This window comes from Polyodon spathula, chromosome 5 (assembly GCF_017654505.1).
Source record: "Polyodon spathula isolate WHYD16114869_AA chromosome 5, ASM1765450v1, whole genome shotgun sequence".
In the NCBI taxonomy this organism is placed as follows: domain Eukaryota; kingdom Metazoa; phylum Chordata; class Actinopteri; order Acipenseriformes; family Polyodontidae; genus Polyodon; species Polyodon spathula.
In genome coordinates this window covers 31,247,858-31,269,717 of record NC_054538.1, presented here as the reverse complement: position 1 = coordinate 31,269,717, position 21,860 = coordinate 31,247,858, and the positions used below count along the sequence as shown (strand labels likewise).

The window sequence follows — 21,860 nt, the reverse complement described above, 5'->3', positions numbered from 1 at the left end:
CTTCTGTTAGTCTCTGTTTCATACCTTCATAGTTTGCTTTTCTAAAATTGTAAACCTTAGCTTTAGTCATTACTTTTGGGGATTTAAAAAACACTTCAAATGAGACCATGTTGTGGTCTGAGTTTGCCAGTGGTTCTCTGACCTCTGTTTTAGTTATTCTATCTTCGTTATTTGAAAAGACTAAATCAAGGCATGCCTCCCCTCTAGTTGGTGCCTTGACAAATTGTGTTAGGAAGCAGTCATTTGTCATTTCCACCATTTCTATTTCATCCTTCGCGCTACCCACCGGGTTTTCCCATTTTATTTGGGGGAAGTTGAAATCCCCCATTAGTATGGCTTCTCCTTTGCTACACACATTTCTAATGTCATTGTATAACAGATTATTGTGCTCACCGTCTGAATCTGGCGGTCTATAGCATGCTCCTATTATTATGCCTTTTGAATTTTTGTCCGTTATTCTGACCCATATTGATTCGGTTTTATTTTCTTTGTCCAGGTTTAACACCTGGGCTTCAAGACTGTTTCTTATGTATAGCGCTACCCCTCCTCCTCTTCTGTCCTGCCTGTCTTTCCTATACAGTGTATACCCACAAATATTATATTCGTCCCCATCACTCTCAGACAACCACGTTTCTGTAACACCTATCACATCATAGTTACCTGTTAGTGCAGTAGCTTCAAGTTCTAGAATTTTGTTTCTGATACTTCTAGCATTTAGATAAATACATTTAATGGTTGTCTTACCTGAGTTGTTGTTCTTGTTTTGATGCGGTCTCCCTTCTGTTTTTTTGTTGATTTCTCCCCCCTTCCTTTCTAGTTTAAATGCTTCCGAACCTGCTCGAGGATCTTTTCTCCGAGTAGACTAGTTCCCTTGTTATTTAAATGCAGTCCATCCCGTCTATACAGATAGTCCTCGTTGTAGAATGTGGTCCAATGATCAAGATAGGTGAAGCCTTCCCGTGTGCACCACGTCTTCAGCCATGCGTTTTGATTAATTATTTCCAGCTGTCCATATGGTCCTTTGCAAGGTGCGGGTAGTATACCAGAAAATACCACAGTTTTGGTTTTCTCTTTTAATTTCCTTCCTAGCTCTCTGAATTTGTTTTGCAGGGATTTTGGTCTGTCTCTTCCAATGTTGTTTGTACCAATGTGGACGACTACTACCGGGTCGTCTCCTGTTCGTTCTAGGAGCCTGTCCACGTTCTCAGTGATGTGCTTGACCGAGGCTCCCGGAAGGCAGCACACTGTTGTAGTAAGGGGGTCCAAACTGCGAATTGAACTTGCTGTGTTTCTCAATATGGAGTCCCCAACAATCATGACCTCCCTTCTTTTTGCTGTCTGGTCACCACTGTCAATAGGGTCCTGGATGTTGTTCCTTTCATTCTCTTGTTGTTGGTTCTGCTCATCAAAATTCTGAAGTGACTCAAATCTGTTGGTTGTTTTGATTTCTGGTGGTTGTGTTTGACGAAGTTTCTTTTTTTCCCTGCTTCTGCCTACCTGAACCCAGCTGTTCTGACCTTCTATCTCCCTGGTGGCTTTCAGTCTGTTAGGGGTGATGCAGACTTCCATGAATTGTGGGTGTGCCAGTTCCTCAAGATCCTGTTGCTGTCTCACTTCTTCCAGCTCCATTTCTAGCATACTTACTAGTTTATGCAAATCCTGGATCGCGCGGCACTTTACGCACACTTGGTTTAGCTCCGCTGGGTTTTCTCGGATTTCCCACATCAAGCAGGTGTCACAGATTACTGGCTTGAAGACCATGTTGAGGTTTTTTTTTTTTTTTTTAAGTTTAGTTTCTTCTGCAGCTGTCAACCTGCTTTCAAACTGCTTCTAAACTGCTCTGTCCACGCTTGTACTTCTCCCACTCGCTGTCGCTTCCACTCGCTGTCACTGAGAAGACTGCCTCGTTTAACTGCGTTGTTCTGCTGTGCTGTTGGCTCCTCCCCTCGCCCGTGCCTCAAAATGGCGCTGAATTTGAATCAGCTGCTCCGAGTTTCAGCTTGTTTGTTATCAGAAAAACACACGTGGCTGTTTGACTTTGAGCTGCTGCTGTGTTTCCCCAATGTCCTCTGTTTTCTGATTAAAGCAATTCAAGATGCAATTTCTCCTTTCTGCTTCGAAACTGCTCTGTACTTTTCCACGCCTGTACTTCTCCCACTCGCTGTCGCTTCCACTCGCTGTCGCTGAGAAGACTGCCTCGTTTAACTGTGAGACCTCTCAGAAGTTCTTCAATGTGATTAGAATGATTCTATCCAGTAGAGCTACATTTAAAGAATGCAATAAGCTTTTTTAATTGGGAACATAAAATACTGAGGGAGGTTTGTTAAATGATACCATCATAATGATCGATTTTGATACAGATGATCACTTGCATTATGAAGCAAAGCTGAAGAAGACATATAACTGACTCATTTGTCTAATCAGTAGACTGCTTTTAATTTTACTCACATTTTTCACAAAAAAAAATACTGTAACCATTGTCAATATTATGTTTTTGATTTCAAGCAGCTTTCCATCATTATAGAGTTGTCTGTCAACTGTACCTTGGCAGTGCTTGATGCTTAATTAAATGATTCACTAGCCACCGTCAGCTGGAGAGATAGCAACACACTCAGTGTGGGAGTGTTGTTCCCTTCAGGAAAGCACGATGTAAGGACTTAATCGTCTCATCTGTAGTCAGTGTAATGCCGCCTTCCCACACATTCTTAAAAATAAAGTTCAGGATAAGAAATGGACTCTGAAGGCTTCAAGCCTTTTGAAAACCTGATATTCCCTTCCAAGTATGAAATGTAACCATTACCGTGTGGAATATAACCTCTCATAGCCCGAATTACATGAGCACTTATAACAAAGCTGCTCCTTTAGGAGCCCTGTATACATCAGATGTCGTCTCTGCCCCCAGGAGATAAATGCGACTGACATGTAAGCGCCATTTTCTCTTTCAGCCTGCTTGAGGAAGCGCTGGCTTTAAGATATAAGATGATTTAATTCACTTTTTCTCTCTTTTTAAGCGATAAATCTTGATTTAACCCTTTGCGGTCCATTTATTTAATGCCTGTCATGTCCCGGTCAATAACCTGTCCCACAACCAGAGCAGGGGGATGCCATGTCCTTTACTGCATCTCGGGAATGGACCCCCAAGAAATAATCTTCCTGTCTGAGGACGCGGAATCAGATGTCTTGGCTCCCACGGTAAGCCCCTCGCTGTCAGAGGAGCTCACCTCCCTTATCAGCCATGCTACTATGGCCCTGCAGGTGCCTTGGGCCATAGAAGATGAGCCCAAATGCTCTGTATTTGACAGAGTGCTAGCTTTTGTGCATCAGCGATCGGCTACCCCGGTTCTCCCAGATTTTTTCCACGAGGTGCAATCATCCTGGCAGCACCCAGCAACTTACCTGGCTGTCTCCAGGTCACTGGAAAGTTTGTATAGGGTGCACGATGCAGATAAGCTGGGTCTGGCCCGGTTTCCGCCTGTTGAAGCTTCCATCACCTCTTTGGTGCAAATGCCTAGTCTAGTGTTACTGGAAAAGGAAGTTTTATGTAATAAACAATGCAGCGTCACTGAAATGTGCAGCCTTAGTATTTTGCACATGTCTTGGTACCTACAGTAGCATACTAGTGGCTTACCAGTCCATGCTGCTACAATCACTGTCCTCAGACCACAGGCCCTCGCCCTTTCAGATGGACGAGCTGATCCTGGTCAACAACGACCTGCTCCAGTTGTCTAAGTACAATGGTCAGGCGTTGGGCAGGAGCAGGGCTGCATTGGTGGCAGCAACAAGGCAGCTCTGGCTTGCTCAGGCTCCAAGTACCTGACCAGGACAAGGCGTTGTTACGGGATACACCTGTAACACAAGGGCATACATTTGTGCCGGCAGTGGATGAGATACTAAAACGCTCTCAACAAGCACGTGGGTCTTCCAAGGAGTTGGCGCGCCTCCTCCCCAAGCATAAGCCCCCAGCCTGTAAGCCTCCAAAGCATTGGCAAACCAGGTGTCCTCAGTCAAGGAGCAGACAACTGCAGCCCCTGCTAGAGCTAATGTGCAGAACCGGTTTCCCGGTGAAATTATTGTCGCCTTGCTCACAAGCAGCAGTCGCAAGCTTTTAACAGCCAGCAAATCTAGGGATTTGCTGCCACAGGGCTAGGACTCTTTCTATCAGGCCTACCTGGATTACCTGCTATCATGCACCACTGACCCCTGGGTGATTTACCACTTTCAGGTCTGGTTACACTCTACAGTTTTGATTTAGCTCCCCACCCTTTTAGGGTATGATTGCACTGTTTGAGGAGGTGGCAGCCCTACTGCACAAACAGGCAATCTCAATTGTTCACCCTCTCAGAAAGAGAAAAGGGTTTTACTCCAGGTACTTCCTGGTGCCGAACTGGGATGGTGGCCTCAGACCGATCCTCAACCTCAGGCAGCTCAATCTGTGCTTGAGAGTCTGAATGTTCACGATGCTGACAACACAGCAGCTGTTGCAGTCAGTCTGTCACATCCCTATAAGACGTGGCCACAGGAAGTACTTGAGGTTCGCCTTTTAAGGCACTGCGTACGAGTTCTGTGTACTGCTGTTCAGCCCCTCTAGCTCCTCACACTTTTTTTCGAAGTGCATGGATGCTGTATTGGCCCCTCTGAGACTAAATGGCATCCAGGTGATCAATTACTTGGATGACTGGCTGATATGTGCCGAGTCACCAGCACAGGCAGTATTGCACACAGGACTGGTCACCAACCACCTCCAATGGTTAGGTATTACGGTGAACCAGTTGAAAAGCCAGTCAGCGGCATCTCAAAGGGCTGTCTTGGTGTAAGCATCATTTCCGAAATCAAGACTGCCAATCTGTCAGACAGAAGCTAACTGTCAGAGACTTCTGTGCCTGATGGCAGCAGCAGCATCCCAGATCCAAATCTGGTTCAACCACAGGGTCCAGCAACCTGTCTTAAAAAACCACCCCTTACTGACAGTGTCTCATCACTGTATTGAGGCTCTTGCGTAGTAGAAACAACCAGCTCACCTGTTATTGGGCACAGCTCTGGGCTGTGTCACGAGGAGAGAGGTGGTGACTACAGATGCTTCCAGCCTAGGTTGGGGCGCTGTCTGGAACGGTTTGGGGAGCGTGGGAACCCCCATGGGAAAGTTTTCATATAAATGTTTTGGAGCTGTGGACAATTTTTCTGGCCCTGCAGCAATTTTTTTCCAGTGATACAAGGGAAACATGCTGATACTACAGACAGCACCACAGTGGTGGCTTATATCAACCACCAGGGGGTCTCCGGTCTCTTGGTCTCAATTGTGTTCCCCAGGAGTTTTTGCTATGGGCTGACAACCACTTGCTTTCAGTAAAAGTAGTTCACCTGCCAGGGGTGAGGAACTGGGCAGTGGACCTCCTCTCCAGAGGGGGTGCCCATAGTTTGGAATGGTGACTTCACCCAGAGGTTGTAAACATCATCTGGATGAAGTTCGGGTGCTCACAGATAGATCTCTTTGCGACACAGTAGTCTACCCATTGTCCCCACTGGTATTCCCTAGTAGACAGCGGTCACCTGCTCGGCATAGATGCTCTGGCCCACAGATGGCCCAAGACTATGCTTTCCCACCATTGCCACTGCTTCCACTGTGCATGAAGATCAGGCAAAACCGGGTCCGGGTGCTCTTAATAGACCCAAAGTGGCCCAAGAGAACGAAAGTGGCACTGAGCCTTATGCATCAGTCGTATTTATCTCCTGGGATCAGAGACGACGTCTGACACATATGGTGGCTCTTAAAGGAGCAGCTTTGTTATAAGTGCTCAGGTAATTCACGCTATAAGAGGTTATATCCCATACGGTAACAGTTACATATCTATTTCGGGGAACCAGGGTTATGATAATAACCTAACGTTGTATGTCTTCAACTAGAACAGAGTAGATTAAATTAAGAACAAATTGGTTGCCTAAGTTGATTTTTCTGTTTCTATTCACAGATCTTTTTAGACAAGTCGCCGGCCCTACAGAAATGTGTGATCAGAGGAACTTAGGGCTGCTGCTTCATGATGCCATCCAGATCCCTCGGCAGCTTGGAGAAGTGGCTGCCTTTGGGGGCAGCAACATTGAACCCAGCGTCCGCAGCTGCTTCCTTCACGTATGTATACCCACACACCTAGCTCAGTATTTTCAATGTGAACAGCCAAACTGGACATTTTGGCATATCTGTCTGAAATAAACATCTGTTTACTTGCCATTTTTTTCAACTAGTGGTGACAGACATCTAATAAATACATAAAACCCTACAAGTGCATTAATAAACTGGAAGCTGTCCCCTAGTGGCTTACCTGGTAAAAACACAGACTTGTGGTGTGCAGGGTGAGTCATACAGCGTAGGTTTGGATCCTGGCTGAGCGAAGTCACCAGTCGTCGCTGGGGATTCCAAAGGGAGCGGCTGATGGCTTTGGTGCTCCCATGGGTTAGGGATCCAAAACTATCAGGGACTGTTTCTTCTCATCATGCCACAGTGAGCTCTGCTGGCCTGGCACCCAGTGAGCTCAAAAGTGGACACCTGTAGGGCTGGCCTTCAGAGGCCTGCAAAGGTCAGTAGCTCGCTGACATCCACTCTTGAATTCCTGGATGCGAGAGGAAGCTGGCTTGGTCGTGGGATCTGAGGGTGCCTACTAAACCTTCGAATCTCCAGAGCTGTGTGGGGAATTGCTGCGGTGAGGAGAAAAAATATATATATAATTGGACATTCCAAATTGGGCAGAAAAATCAGGGGTAAAATAATTTGGCACTAAATAAAAATAATAAATGAAAAAAGAAAATTGGAATTGAAGCTTATCTTCAGTGATACACTACTGTACATAGAAATCTACATTATTTTGATATTGCATTGTAAGTTACCATCTTGAAGTTTTAATGCTCTGAACACTCAGCATAAGCTAATTAGAATTGCTAATATTCAAAACTGTATTCATTAGTGGACTGTTTTAGTAACATGCAAATGTAAGTTATGCCTAATTAAAAAAATATATATAACAGCGTTATTTAAAAAGAATCTTTCACATGTTGTTTTTAAATTGAAAGCTATATGCACTATTCGTTAAGGAAGATGTAATTGTCAGACCCACTTTAATTACAGATATTTCTAAATTAGTATAAAGAGGCTATGCAATCGTGGGTGCATTGTTCATGCATCTCCTTAAATTGGTTCCAGTTAACTTGAGTGAGGAGTCTTTAATACTTGTAATGTGGTGTAGGCTGAGATGAGAAACCACAGATCCATCAATATAATTGTTTCCTCCACCTTCTTGGCTCTTCTGAACGATTCGCATTCCAGCAGCGTGTCTATTATATTTATTTGCTTTCTAGACCCCGAACAAGGGAGAGATTGAGCACAGGCATTTTGTGGACTGGATGCGCTTGGAGCCGCAGTCTATGGTCTGGCTTCCTGTCTTACATCGTGTTGCTGCAGCAGAGACAGCAAAACACCAGGCAAAGTGCAACATCTGTAAAGAGTGTCCGATTGTCGGATTCAGGTGAGATGAGGCTGGGGAACATAGGAACCATCCTGCAGTCCTGAAATGTGGCTGCACACTTGAGCCAAAACATAGCTTCATTTGGGTGTATTTGCTGGGTAGATATTTCAACAGAGAATACATGTAAGCCATGTATGAGACCTTTAAAGGTAGTCATGTTGTTATCAACATATTTTAATGTTAAGGTGATTGGAATCACAAAAGAAATGCAGATGAGAACAATCTAAAAAGGGACAAATGCTAAATGGCTTAAACTGTATGGTTCCCTTATTGGCTTGAATGGAATTCTGCATTATTACAGGAACAATAGCATCTCAAAATGTGAATTCATTGTAATATGATGAATTTAGAAACACCACCCTAAATTGACAACCAATCACAACTGACATTACCATATACATGTATTTTGTATTGATCTAAGTTTGAAATGAAAAGTATAGGTCAAGCATTCAAAACTCAAAATCTATGTTTTAGTCATTTTAATAAAATAAAAAGATGGATAGATTATGGATTTACAATTTGAATGAATCCCTTGAGAACACTAGAGTTCAGCCCCTGTCAATGTAGTTTGGTCAGACCAGCTTGCTTGCCTTTCTTTCTGTTTATTCCTTGTGCTAGTATACCAGTATTCAGGGCTGAAGTGCTAAACGTGAGGTCACAGCCCTGATAGCCCAACAACATACCTTACTGGACAAGATATTTATTTTGGTGTATTTTATTTACATAGGAAGAGGTGCAGTTCCTCTTCACATTGTATATTGTCACAGACAGCCATGGTAAATGTGGTAAATTAATGTATTTTCAGTTTCTTTAACATGTATTGTTAATAAACTTGGTGGCACTTTAAATTAAGTGTCTGTAATTCCAGTATAACTAACATGTGATTTCCTACTGATTCCAAATTTAATTCCTATTGAATTCACAAGTCATAAGCATGAATTCATGACATACTTTTCATGACTTCATAACATTTTCCTTGATGCACATGAAATAATCATGAACAGACACTTACTTTAAAGTGTTATCATAAACTTTTTGGTAGTACATTACAGCTGACATTTGACAAAGCAGAACCCTTTACTGAAATGTCAGTGATATATTGCATCAAAGGGGCTGAAAGCTGTGGCCTGTTTTGTATTCTTTGTTTCATTAGAGTAATCTTCCTGGGGAGGTGGGCATATTTATGTGTGGCGTTGCGTTATTTTATAAAGCGCAGTACATAAAAAAACATGAGATTCCAGTTATTTGAAATATGCACATATTTGAAAATCATCAAAAAACTGAAGAAATGCATTTCACTCACTAATTAACTTGTTTACCATTGCTTTGGTGGCTCTTAAATAAAAGGCTGAAACAAAGGAGAAAAAAATCATTCACTCAAATTATTCACGTTTAATATGCTGATCTTGCTTTTTATTTAGTTTTTTTCCTTCTCTGACAAAGGTGAATTAATCGTAAAAAACAAATATTGTTATTATTATTATTAATAATAATAATAATAATAATAATAATAATAATAATAATAATAATAATGATGTATATTTTGTTATAATGTCATTGTGGTTACTTTATATCAAAGGAAAATGTATAAAGTATTGTATTTAAATTTCTTTCCAGGTACCGCAGTCTGAAGCACTTCAACTATGATGTCTGCCAAAGCTGTTTCTTTTCAGGACGTACAGCCAAGGGCCATAAATTAAACAATCCAATGGTGGAATACTGTACACCTGTGAGTCCCACTTCAATGCTAATCCTCTTTTTTTTTAATATAATAATCATCCCTTTGGTTCCAGTGATTAAAAAAAAGTTTAATCCAGTATAAGGCTTAAAGTTAATACTTAGTTAGGGCTTCTGATTTTCAGTTTTAACTGATAAAACACCCCCGATAGAAAAAAATTAAATCCGTGGATAGCCAATAAACACTGGAAAAACTGCGGTAATGGTTAATCTATTCACTTTGACTTTACCGTTTTCCCGTTAAAAAAAATAAAACCTGCTACAAAAATAATAATAAATACATTTCCCAGTGCTGCTGGGCAATGTCCCGCCTTCCTGACTTGTATCTATCATTGATTCGTTTTGTGTGCAAGTACTGTCGAGAAAGACACAGTAAGATTCAACTTTTTACTGTAAAGTCCTGTTTTCTCAGCATGGAGCACTGGTTGGTATATTCAATTTGATCCATAATTGAGCTCTAGCTGCTGTTTGTGATCCACTTTTCTGAAAATCCGGGGCTCTTGATGCTGTGTCGACCGGTCACTGAACCCCTGGAATGTGATAGCACAGTAAATATACAGGACTTGTTATTCCAGCGTTTCTAATCTTTACCACATAAGACTTGTTAGTCCATTGCTATTTAGCAATTCAAACCCCTGATATACAGTCCAACTAGGGACTTTCCTATGAAGTAAAATTTCAGATTGGAATAAGTGAGCTTGTGTTACAAAAAAAAACTGTGTCTTTAAAGAAATTAATTGCAACAGGGTGTCATGTTACCTATAAGTATTTCTGTTGAAATAGGGGCATATTTTATCACAGCTCCTCGTGTCTCAAATGTAAAATTGGGTACAAGCAGGACGGCATGTAAAGTCTTACATATTAATTGGGATTCTTTATTTGGTTATGGGGTTTTTTTGGGGTTTTTTTTAAAATAAATTTAATAGTCGCCAATAGTTTTTTTTTTTCTTTCTAATTTTCTCCCAGTTTAGAATAGCCAATTATTTTTAGGCTCAGCTCACCGCTACCACACGGCCGACTGCTGCTTTTCACACTGCAGACCCACCATGTAGCCACCTCAGAGCTACACCGTCGGACGACAACGCAGCTCTGGGAAGCTTACAGGCAAGCCCGCAGGTGCCCGGCCAGGTGTCGCTGGTGAGCGGTGAGCTGAGGACTCCTTGGCCAACCCAAGCCTGCCCCCCTGGGCGGCACTCGGCCAGTTGTGCACCTCCCCTTGAGAGCTCCCGTCCACGGTCTGCAGTGGAAAAGTACTGGACACAAACCGACGATGTCCAGGCTATAGGGCGCATTCTGCACTCCACATGGAGCGCCACTCCGGACCCCCTAGGATTGATTCTTTCTTTATTCATTTGATTTATTCATTTTGATTTATTTATGAAGTAGGTTCTTGTTATCTAGAACTTCAAAATGCTTCATCACATTTGTGTACTTGTCTTAGTTTCTAAACAGATTTTTACTAAACATTCACTTCCACATACCAACAATTATCTAAAGCAAATGTTTGTTCATGGTTTAGGGCAATTGTGGAAATGGCAATAGTGTGTGAGGTGGACCATGACTTAATTTCCAATCTTACTGCACAGTTTGCTTGAAAATCGACAGTCGCTTTGTACAGGAGATTGAGCTCTGGTTTTTGAAATTCTGTTTCAGTTTCTCTGGAGAGCCTGGTGAATGTCTGTGCATCTGTGACAACCTTTCTAGTCACACCATGGGAAAACAAATGTTTAGTTTGCCACTAGTATCTTGCAAAACACCCACCCTTTTTATTTTGAAACGACATCATTGTATCAGTTTCCTCATGATATTGTTTCCTGTTTGTTTTAAATTTAAAACTGTGACTCTAATGATTAATTTACCTTTTTTAACACAAGTTGGACTGATTCACAACTCTAGGGAACTTATTCCCCATAAATAAACAACACTCCAGCAGTCTTTGTCTGGTTTGTTAATTAAATTGGTCCATGACTTCTTTTATGCCTTTTATCTACTTCAGCCATTATTATAAGTTAACAGGGAGGCTTTATTCTGTACACTCATATCTACATAAAAAATGTAAGATCACCATGTACATGTACATCCCATTTACTGTTGCATTATAGTAGTGCAATTAAAAAATGAGACCCTGTTACTGAGGCCTTAGTAGCAGATCTATTTAGAGACTGAATTATCTCCAGTTTCTCCCCTAAAATAATCAATTTTCAATTAGTCGGAGCTTCCAGCTGATGTTTCCTCTCAGTAGAATTATTATGAGTGATATAAAATGCTTCCTTTACTGTCCAGCTGGAGAGTTTCAGTTTATATATGCTGGTTTATCTTTTCTTAATTTAATTCTTAATTTTGGAGACGGTACGATGGTCAGTTTCTGGGAATGGCTGTCGTAGCAGTTTCTTTTCATTGAGCTGTTTTTGAATCAGTTGAAATTGTGTTATCAAAGGCGTTTTGTCAAGGCAGACTGCACAACTTGATTTATTTTGTCAACGTGCACGCTCAGTTGTCTGGTTTTAGTGTATTTATTATTTCGTTGTTTTTAAATGTTTTTACTTCCCTAATGGATGAGGAATGTAGCATCATGGAAATGATTTACTATTTTCTTAATCACAACAGATTTTACCAGGAAGTAGATTACATTACTTTAATTGTTTTTAGCTGCATGCATGGGGGACTGGAGTTAACTGCTAGAGCGTTGTTGTTTACATAAAAAGTTTCTTGGCTACATTACTTGCTGATTTTAAATAACTGCTCTTAATGCATTATTATAGATTCACACTGGTCACGTACCCAATTGCAGCAATACCTGTCATACACAGACTACAGTGCGTACATTGCTATTAGCGTAGACATCTTTATCAATGTTTCTGTACAATTTCAATTTTGAAGTCTTAATGTGACTGTTTAATGTTGTCCTCAATTTCTAGATAAACTCTAAATGCCTGCATTGGGCAATTTACCATTTTAGACTTTCTGACAGCAGCACTGTTTCTTCTCAGAAAATTAGAGATGCAGAAGTTTGATAAAGGTTTTACTCTCTATATAAAACATTTTTCAGCATGCAAGTTCTGTATCATTACAGTTTTGACTCTTTCCATTTAAACCTAAAGGCATTCCTTCACTCACTTAATTACAGTACTGACTCAGATCTAGGTTGGTTATCAATGTTCCTTATTCTATCAGATAGTATTTTAGAAAAATGTATCATTGAAGTGATAAGGCATCTATTAACAGCTGCACTTATTTTGAACAGAAAACTAGATGGGCAAGTGTTAAGCATTTAAATCATGAACTGTGCTAAATGCATGCTAAAGCTTTTTTTTTTTTTTGCCATATTAGTTCACAAATATTATTTAACTAATATCCAGCGATATGCAGGGTGGTCTTAACCAAGTAATCTGTTAATGTATGTACAGATTGAGTAATAAAACATTGCTGGTAAAAATTGTGGAGTTATCCTAGAATTTATGGAATCTGCTAAGTGCACTGTTGAGTCTTTATGGCTTTGGCTTTAAAGCTGTTTTAATTCAAATTAAACAATTTATAGTATTGCCATAATAAAGTTATGCGGTTGGTTCCTAATACATGCAATAAGTTTCATGTTTTCCCAATCTAATAATAAAAATGAAAACTTTTGTTTGATTCAGACAACCTCCGGGGAAGATGTACGAGATTTTACAAAGGTACTGAAAAACAAGTTTCGATCGAAGAAGTACTTTTCGAAACACCCTCGGCTTGGATACCTGCCAGTCCAGACAGTGCTGGAGGGTGATAACTTGGAAACGTAAGTGGAGTGGCATTTGTTAGCTTTCATTTAGCTTTCTTTCTTTCTTTTTCTTTCTTTCTTTATCTGAACTGCAAGTCCTTTATCTTGTCAGAATTCGAGACTTGATGTAGGAATTGAATTTATGGCATCCATTAAGTTAAACATAAATTGGCATAATGAATTTTAAGTGGCATTGTAAATCTGTAGCATTCTTTCAAGTAGCTTTTTTGAAAAAGATTAATGTTTGTTCTACATTCGTGGTACATTGAGCTTATCTTTTATCTAAAATTATAAACAAACCGTAAATTACTTCTGCTCATTTAAGGATGCATGACTATACATTTTCCAATTTGTTTCCGATCTAGGCAGTAATGAGCTGATGTACGATTATAATCCCCTAATGATATTCCCCTACATTTAACCTTTTAGTATTGCTGTTTGTGTTGTTACTATAGACGGAGTATGAATTAAGTTTCTGTTGTTTGTGTCAAATACTTTTTCTCCTAAGGAAAACATTTTCTTCAAAATTGTATTATGGCTATGTTTTTAAAGAGCAAATGAAGTATGTTTTTTTTTTATTTTTTTGTCTAACAGAGGATTATTTCTAAAATATTTACTCGCCACTAAAGAAATATGATTTGTTTGTTTATATATTGATTCATTTACTTATGTTTAGTAGCATATGCTTGTAGAGATTGCGCTTCTGTAGCTAATTCTTAATTGAATAACCCAGTGGTCTGAGTAAAGCTTCCCTAGGTCCACAGTATATGATACTGCTGAACTAAATGAAAAGTGCCAAAATCATTTCAAATTATTTTTGAAAAAGTTACAGTGAAACACATTTCATGTAGTTAATATTATCATATATATTATATTACCCAGTGCATATATATATATATATATATATATATATATATATATATATATATATATATATACACAGTGCCTATAGAAAGTCTACACCCCCTTGAACTTTTTTCACATTTTGTTGTGTCAGTGCTTCAGAGTTTCATGCATTTAAATGGGGGATTGTTTCCACTTATCTACACACCATACTCCACACTGTTAAGGGGAAAAAAGTTTTTATTGAGAAAAAAATTCTATATTAAAAATACAAAACTGAAAGATCATAATTGGATAAGTCTCCACCCCCCAGAGTTAATACTTGGTGGAAGCACCTTTGGCAGCAATTACAGCTGTGAGTCTGTTGAATAGGTCTCTACCAAATTTGCATACCTAGATTTGGTTATATTTGACCATTCTTCTTTACAAAACTGTTCAAGCTCTGTCAAGTTCCTTGGAGAGTGTTAATGGGACAGCAGTCTTCAAGTTATGCCTCAAATTTTCGATTGGATTTAGGTCGGAGCTCTGACTGGGCCACTCAAGCACATTTACCTTATTGTTCCTTAGCCACTCCAGTGTAGCTTTGGCTGTATGCTTTGGGTCGTTGTCATATTGAAATGTGAACTTCCGTCCCAGTTTCAACTTTTTTCCCTTCTATCCTGACAAGTGCCCCAGTCCCTGCCGATGAGAAACATCCCCATAACATGGTGCTGCTACCACCATGCTTCACAGTAGGGATGGTGTTCTTTGGGTGATTCTTTGGCGCTGTGTTGGGTTTGTGCCAAACATAACGGTTTGCATTTAGGCCAAAAAGCTCAATTTTAGTTTCGTCAGACCACAAAACTTTTTGACACATGGCTACAGAATCTCCTGAGTGTTTCTGTTTTTGCATACTTCAAACGGGATTCAAGCTGAGCTTTCTTGAGGAATGGCTTCCTTCTTGCCACCCCACCATACAGACCAGATTTGTGGAGTGCTTGGGATATTGTTGTCACATGCACACTTTGACCAGTCTTGGTCATAAAAGCCTGTAGCTCTTGCAAAATTGCATTGGTAGCCGCTCTGATCAGTCTCCTTCTTGCTCGGTCATCCAGTTTGGAGGGACGGCCTGATCTAGGCAGGGTCTTGGTGGTGCAATACACCTTCCACTTCTTAATAATCATCTTGACCGTGCTCCAAGGGATATTCAAGGTGTTTGATATTTTTTATACCCATCCCCTGATCTGTGCCTTTTAACAACTTTGTCCCGGAGTTCTTTTGAAAGTGCCTTGGTGCTCATGGTTGAGTCTTTGCTTTGAAATGCACTACCCAGCAGAGGGAACCTATAGGAACTTCTGAAATAATGTTTTTTTTTTTTTCTTTTTTTTTTTAACTGTATCATTCTGGAGTAGTTTGTGTAGATTCTACATGTGAAGTCTAATTTGAAAGCGTCGTGGAGTACGTTTAGGTGACAACAAAATGTGAAAACTTTGCAGGGGGGTGAATACTTCTGCAAACCACTGTATATGTGTGTGTATATTTTGATGCACAATGAAAACACAACAGTAAGTTTACATCAATAGCTCATTTGGCACATAGATAATGTTATTTACATTTTATATAGTTGATTGCTTGAGTAGTAGTATTCCTTAGGATAACAGAATACTGAGCTCAATGTGATTTCATAAATCACATATCTTGTATTTTGTATTTGAGTTGTTAAAATTACCAAAATGAGTTGATTTAAGAATCTGTATAAATAGCCATTCGAAAAGACATGATTTTAATTAATGTACAGTGGCTTGTGAAAGTATTGACCCCCCTTGGCATTTTTCCTAATTGTGTTGCCTTACAACCTGGAATTAAAATGGATTTTTATTTGGATTTCATGTAATGGACATACACAAAATAGTCCAAATTGGTGAAGTGAAATGAAAAAAATAACTTGTTTAAAAAAATTCTAAAAAATAAATAACGGAAAAGTGGTGCGTGCATATGTATTCACCCCCTTTGCTATTAAGCCTCTAAATAAGATCTGGTGCAACCAATTACCTTCAGAAGTCACATAATTAGTTAAATAAAGTCCACCTGTGTGTAATCTAAGTGTCACATGATCTGTGACATGATCTCAGTGTATATACACCTGTTCTGAAAGGCCCCAGAGTCTGCAACACCACTAAGCAAGGGGCACCACCAAGCAAGCGGCACCATGAAGACCAAAGAGCTCTCCAAACAGGTCAGGGACAAAGTTGTGGAGAAGTACAGATCAGGATTGGGTTATAAAAAAATATCTGAAACTTTGAACATCCCACGGAACACCATTAAAGCCATTATTAAAAAATGGAAAGAATATGGCACTACAGCAAACCTGGCAATAGAGGGCCGCCCATCAAAACACACGGACCAGGTAAGGAGGGCATTAATCAGAGAGGCAACAAAGAGACCAAAGATAACCCTGAAGGAGCTACAAAGCTCCACAGCGGAGATTGGAGTATCTGTCCATAGGACCACTTTAAGCCATACACTCCACAGAGCTGGGCTTTACGGAAGAGTGGCCAGAAAAAAAGCCATTGTTTAAAGAAAAAAATAAGCAAACACATTTGGTGTTCGCCAAAAGGCATGTGGGAGACTCCCCAAACATATGGAAGAAGGTACTCTGGTCAGATGAGACTAAAATTGAGCTTTTTGGCCATCAAGGAAAATGCTATGTCTGGCGCAAACCCAACACCTCTCATCACCCCGAGAACATCATCCCCACAGTGAAGCATGGTGGTGACAGCATCATGCTGTGTGGATGTTTTTCATCGGCAGGGACTGGGAAACTGGTCAGAATTGAAGGAATGATGGATGGCGCTAAATACAGGGCAATTCTTGAGGGAAACCTGTTTTAGTCTTCCAGAGATTTGAGACTGGGACGGAGGTTCACCTTCCACCAGGACAATGACCCTAAGCATACTGCTAAAGCAACACTCGAGTGCTTTAAGGGGAAACATTTAAATGTCTTGGAATGGCCTAGTCAAAGTCCAGACCTCAATCCAATTGAGAATCTGTGGTATGACTTAAAGATTGCTGTACACCAGCGGAACCCATCCAACTTGAAAGAGCTGGAGCAGTTTTGCCTTGAAGAATGGACAAAAATCCCAGTGGCTAGATGTGCCAAGCTTATAGATACATACCCCAAGAGACTTGCAGCTGTAATTACTGCAAAAGGTGGCTCTACAAAGTATTGACTTTGGGGGGGTGAATACTTATGCACGCTCAAGTTTTCTGTTTTTTTGTCTTATTTCTTGTTTGTTTCACAATAAAAAATATTTTGCATCTTCAAAGTGGTAGGAGTGTTGTGTAAATCAAATGATACAAACCCCCAAAAAATCCATTTTAATTCCAGGTTGTAAGGCAACAAAATAGGAAAAATGCCAAGGGGGTCAATACTTTCGCAAGCCACTGTAAGAACAGTGAAAGATAGGATTGTGCCCTGCTTGAGTAATGAGATTGCCTGGTTGCTATCGGCATGATTGAAGGCGGCCTGTCTGTGAGAGGAGTTGCCTGGAGAATGAGATGTTCTACTTCAGCAATCAGCAGACTGGTCCAGAGAAACCACGAACTTGACTCAATGAGGGACAGGCCACGTCCTGGAAGGCAGAGGATCACCACAACGGCCCAGAACCATCACATCCGACTGATCCATCTGCGTAATCGTTTTCAGACTGCAGTGGCTACAGCATGATAAATTCCAGGAAGAAATAATCTGCGCATCAGCAGAATGACTGTAGCTCGCCGCCTGCATGAAAATGATTTACATTCTCTGAGGCCGTTCAGAGGTAACATGTTGACAGGTGAGAAACGAAATCGGCATCTTCTGTGGGACAGAGAACATCCTGAGGTGGTGGAGTATTTTATTCGCCGATGAATGCCCTTGACAGACCTGACAGAAGACAACGTGTGGAGACGCCTTTGGTGCAGATTGAGGGCAGCCGTACTGCTCAGCGATGTATTGACAAAGTCCTTGAGGCAACAGTTTTTCCGTTCCTGCAAGCCAATCCGGAAGTGTCTATTAGGATTACAGTTACACAACTTCAAGAAAACAATGTCAAGGTCTTGCTGTGGTCAGCTTTTTCTCCTGACTTGAGTCCAATAGAACATCTGTGGGACCAAATCGCCAGTGCCATCCACAGGAGACAATCGCGACCAGCCAACCTTTGTCAGCTGGCTGCAGCTGCACAGGAAGAGTGGCGGAACATCCCACAGCAGTCTATCCAGAGGCTGATCAGGTTTATGCGTCATCGCTGCCAGATTGTATTAATGCTCAGGGAGGTCATACCCGATACTAACTTTGTAATGTTTTTATTTTGACAATGTGTCACATTTCATATTGAAAACTTATCATGATTCGTTGATCTGTATTTTTGTTTGATATCCATGTTTAAAATTTACTGTGATTTTGTTTGACATCTATGTTTAAAATATTTGATTATGTTGCATTTCTTCTTTTGTAGTAAATTGATTATAGATGCAACATTTAAACTTTGTACATCGTGTGTGACATGTAGCATATACACACATATGTATATATAATATATATACATGGAGCTACAGTATGTATGTATATATATATATATATATATATATATATATATATATATATATATATATATATATATATATATATATATATATATGTGTGTGTGTGTGTATACACACACACACACAGACTAATTTCCAAGACTATGGACTTTGTTCTCATATGTACCCACTTCTTTGATGCTTTTGGCTGAGTACATGTTGCTGCTTATGCATATGAGCTGTTCAAATATAGAAATTACAGTAAAGTCATATGAGGGTTAGACATCCCTTCACCCTTATTATCGTAGGACGGGTGGGTAGGGGTGGAAGAGGTGTTACTGTTTAAAAGCTATATTCCGAGTGAATTTCCACCAGGTCACGACATCAACCCACTCCTCATTAAAAAAAAAAAAAAAAAAAAAAAAAAAAGCAAATGCAGTCATGAATATGCAACAACAGTGCTTCAAAATAAATTTTAATAAGGCATCCTGGGAATTAAACCTTATGTTCATCTTGTGAAAAATGATGGAGCCCACTTTGGATTTTCAGTATTATAGACCTGTTCATGTTGCTAAGCCAAAGTACCACAGGCTTTTGGGCTTGGAAGGACACTATCAGAGGAGGGTACTAAAAAATACACACGCACAAGCAAACACACGCACACACGTTACACATGCAATCAGGTCAACATCAGAGAGGAATTTAAATGAGCACTGAGGCTTTTCTGGGGCGCTCCCTCTGTCTTTTATTGCCTCTCACCACTCAGGAGGAATTACTGTACCTGCTTTAAAAAAAAGAAATAGTCATGCATGCCTATATATATATATATATATATATATATATATATATATATATATATATATATATATATATATATATATATATATAGTACCAGTCAAAAGTTTAAGTACACCTGCTTGAAACCAGGTTTTTCATGATTATCTATGCTTTTAACTGCATAAACTTGTCTATAAACACTTAATATTTCATTATATGATATGTGTTCTTATATAAGTTGTTAATCATAAGTGAGTTGCAATCAAAATTGTAATTTTTAAATGAAAATGTAAATCTTGTCCATTTCAATGAAATGGTCACCAAAAGTAAGGGGATTTCAGTCTGAAGTCCAAGTCAGTTAAAAGTTTGAAATGTGTATAACACGGTGTTAGAACACTGGCCTAAGTATAAAAGTGTCTTTGTTAGATGCTCTCTGAGTTAACTAGCATGTTACCCAATTAACCTTTTGTCACCAATTATTGTTAACAGGTGAGGGTCCATGATTACTATAAATATAGGTAGCATAGGCACAAGTTTGTCATTCCTGAATGTAAGGGAGCAGAAAATGGCAAAATACGCTTAGTTAAGCAAAGAAAAAAGACATTCTGTAATTACTTTAAGAAATGAAGGTCAATCTTTAAGACAAATCGCAGGAACTTTGCAAGTGTCTGTAACTGCTGTGGCCAAGACCATCAAACGATTTGAAGAAACTGGCACTCAGGAGGACCGAAAAAGGTCAGGCAGGCCAAGGGTGACCTCAGAATCAGAGAACCAGTTCATTAGAATCACAAGTCTGCGAAACTGGCGATTAACTGCCCCTGAAATACAAGCTCAGCTAAATGCCACTAGAAGTACAGATGTTTCAAGATCAACTGTTCAGAGGAGATTGCATGAGGCTGGCCTAACTGGAAGAATTCCTGCAAAGAAACCATTGTTAAGAGTGCAGAATAAGAGGAAGAGGCTTGCCTGGGCCAAAAAACACAGAAACTGGATGTTTGAAGAGTGGAAGTCGGTCTTATGGACCGATGAGTCAAATTTTGACTCGTTTGGGTCCAACCGCCGAGTGTTTGTAAGATGCAGAGAGGGTGAGCACATGAGTTCTGCATGTGTGGTTCCCACTGTCAAGCATGGAGGAGGCAGTGTCATAGTCTGGGGTTGCTTTGTTGGTGACAGAGTTGGTGATCTTTACCAAGTCCATGGCAAGCTCAACCAGCATGGCTATCATAGCATACTTCAGAGGCATACCATTCCATCAGGATTACGGCTAGTTGGGCAGTCCTTCGTTCTTTAGCATGATAATGACCCGAAACACCTCCAAGTTGTGCAATAACTATCTGGTGAAGGAGGAAAGTGAAGGACAACTCAATCTAATGACCTGGCCTGCCCAGTCTCCAGACCTCAATCCCATAGAACTTGTGTGGGATGAACTGAACAGAAGACTCAAAGCAAAGCTATCCACAAGTACCCTACATCTCAGGGAATTGCTGCAAAAGAGCTGGGAAGACATGTCGGGTGGTTTCCTGCTGAAACCTGTTAACCGAATGCCTCGTGTTTGTGAGGCTGTTATTAAGGCAAAGGGTGGCTATTTTGAGGAATCCAAGATTTAGAGACAATTTTCAATTTTCTTGAACATTGCTTTGATACTCCTTATGTTTTGTTTTGTAGATTGTAACATGTGTTTTCATTTTCAAGTATTTACAGAAACGTATACAACGTAAAACATTGTCAATTGTGGAAAAAACCTAGTTTCCAGCAAGTTTACTCAAACTTCTGACTGGTACTGTGTCTATATATATAATCTCCATATCTCCAATGTACAGTATGAAAGAAATACTCAAGAAAGCAAAAAGAGCCATTCCTAATAGCCAGTATGGATGAATACAATGGATGGAAAAATAGCTACAGTAAAGCACTGTCACTATTTGTGTCCATAATAACATAAAGTAAATGGATATCTGTTAAGCTGTTGTTATTTTTTTAAAGAGCTACAGAATCTGTTCATTCATTTCCTTCGTTCACAGCTGCTGAATATTGTTACTTCACATGTTTTAACAATGTTGTGTGGTCATGAAAGTAAGACTGCTTGAGGGTTTTTTTTCTGTACATGCTGCTGAAAAAAACAAAAAAAAACAAAGCCAGTATAATGTCGTATGTAATCAGGTACTTGGCTTTCCCGGTACAGAATTATGTATTACATAAAGCCCTAAGGACCCTTCTCCTTTATTCAACTTTTTCAAGAGTACAGAGACAGCTCGTTCTCGATATAGTAGTTTCACACCACAAACAGCATTTATATATGCTGTGCGTTATCATATTTACATATTTATTGTGGTCTGTGCTCTATTGAAAAAGCTGACAAATGGCTGGCTATCAAGAACACATCTTTACAATTTACAGCAGCACAAATCATCTTCAAGTTGATAGTTTACTTTTTTTAGGCTAATTTGGAAATCATGTTGCCCTGTATATTTAGTGAACTACATGCTAAGTACAAGATGCCTTGTTTTTAGTAAGTGTGTGTGTTGTTTGTGTGTGTCTCTCTCTCTCTCTCTCTCTCTCTCTCTCTCTCTCTCTCTCTCTCTCTCTCTCTCTCTATATATATATATATATATATATATATATATATATATATATATATATATATATATATATATATATATATAGACACACACACACACACACACTAACAGTCG

At 39.8% G+C, this 21,860-nt stretch overlaps 1 protein-coding gene across 12 annotated transcripts in view; it reads left to right on the top strand.

Annotated features, from left to right (window-relative positions):
- Positions 1–21,860, top strand: part of LOC121315838 (utrophin-like) — a 245,099-nt gene that overhangs the window by 198,802 nt on the left and 24,437 nt on the right. For 11 of the 12 annotated variants that reach the window (XM_041250320.1, XM_041250322.1, XM_041250318.1 and 8 more), the window contains 4 exons: positions 5,967–6,124; positions 7,345–7,511; positions 9,129–9,240; positions 12,887–13,023. In XM_041250320.1, the coding sequence (XP_041106254.1) occupies positions 5,967–6,124; positions 7,345–7,511; positions 9,129–9,240; positions 12,887–13,023 (574 nt within the window). Of the gene's footprint in view, positions 1–5,966; positions 6,125–7,344; positions 7,512–9,128; positions 9,241–10,214; positions 10,255–12,886; positions 13,024–21,860 lie in introns of those variants that run through there. The other variant, XM_041250323.1, reaches the window with a different exon arrangement.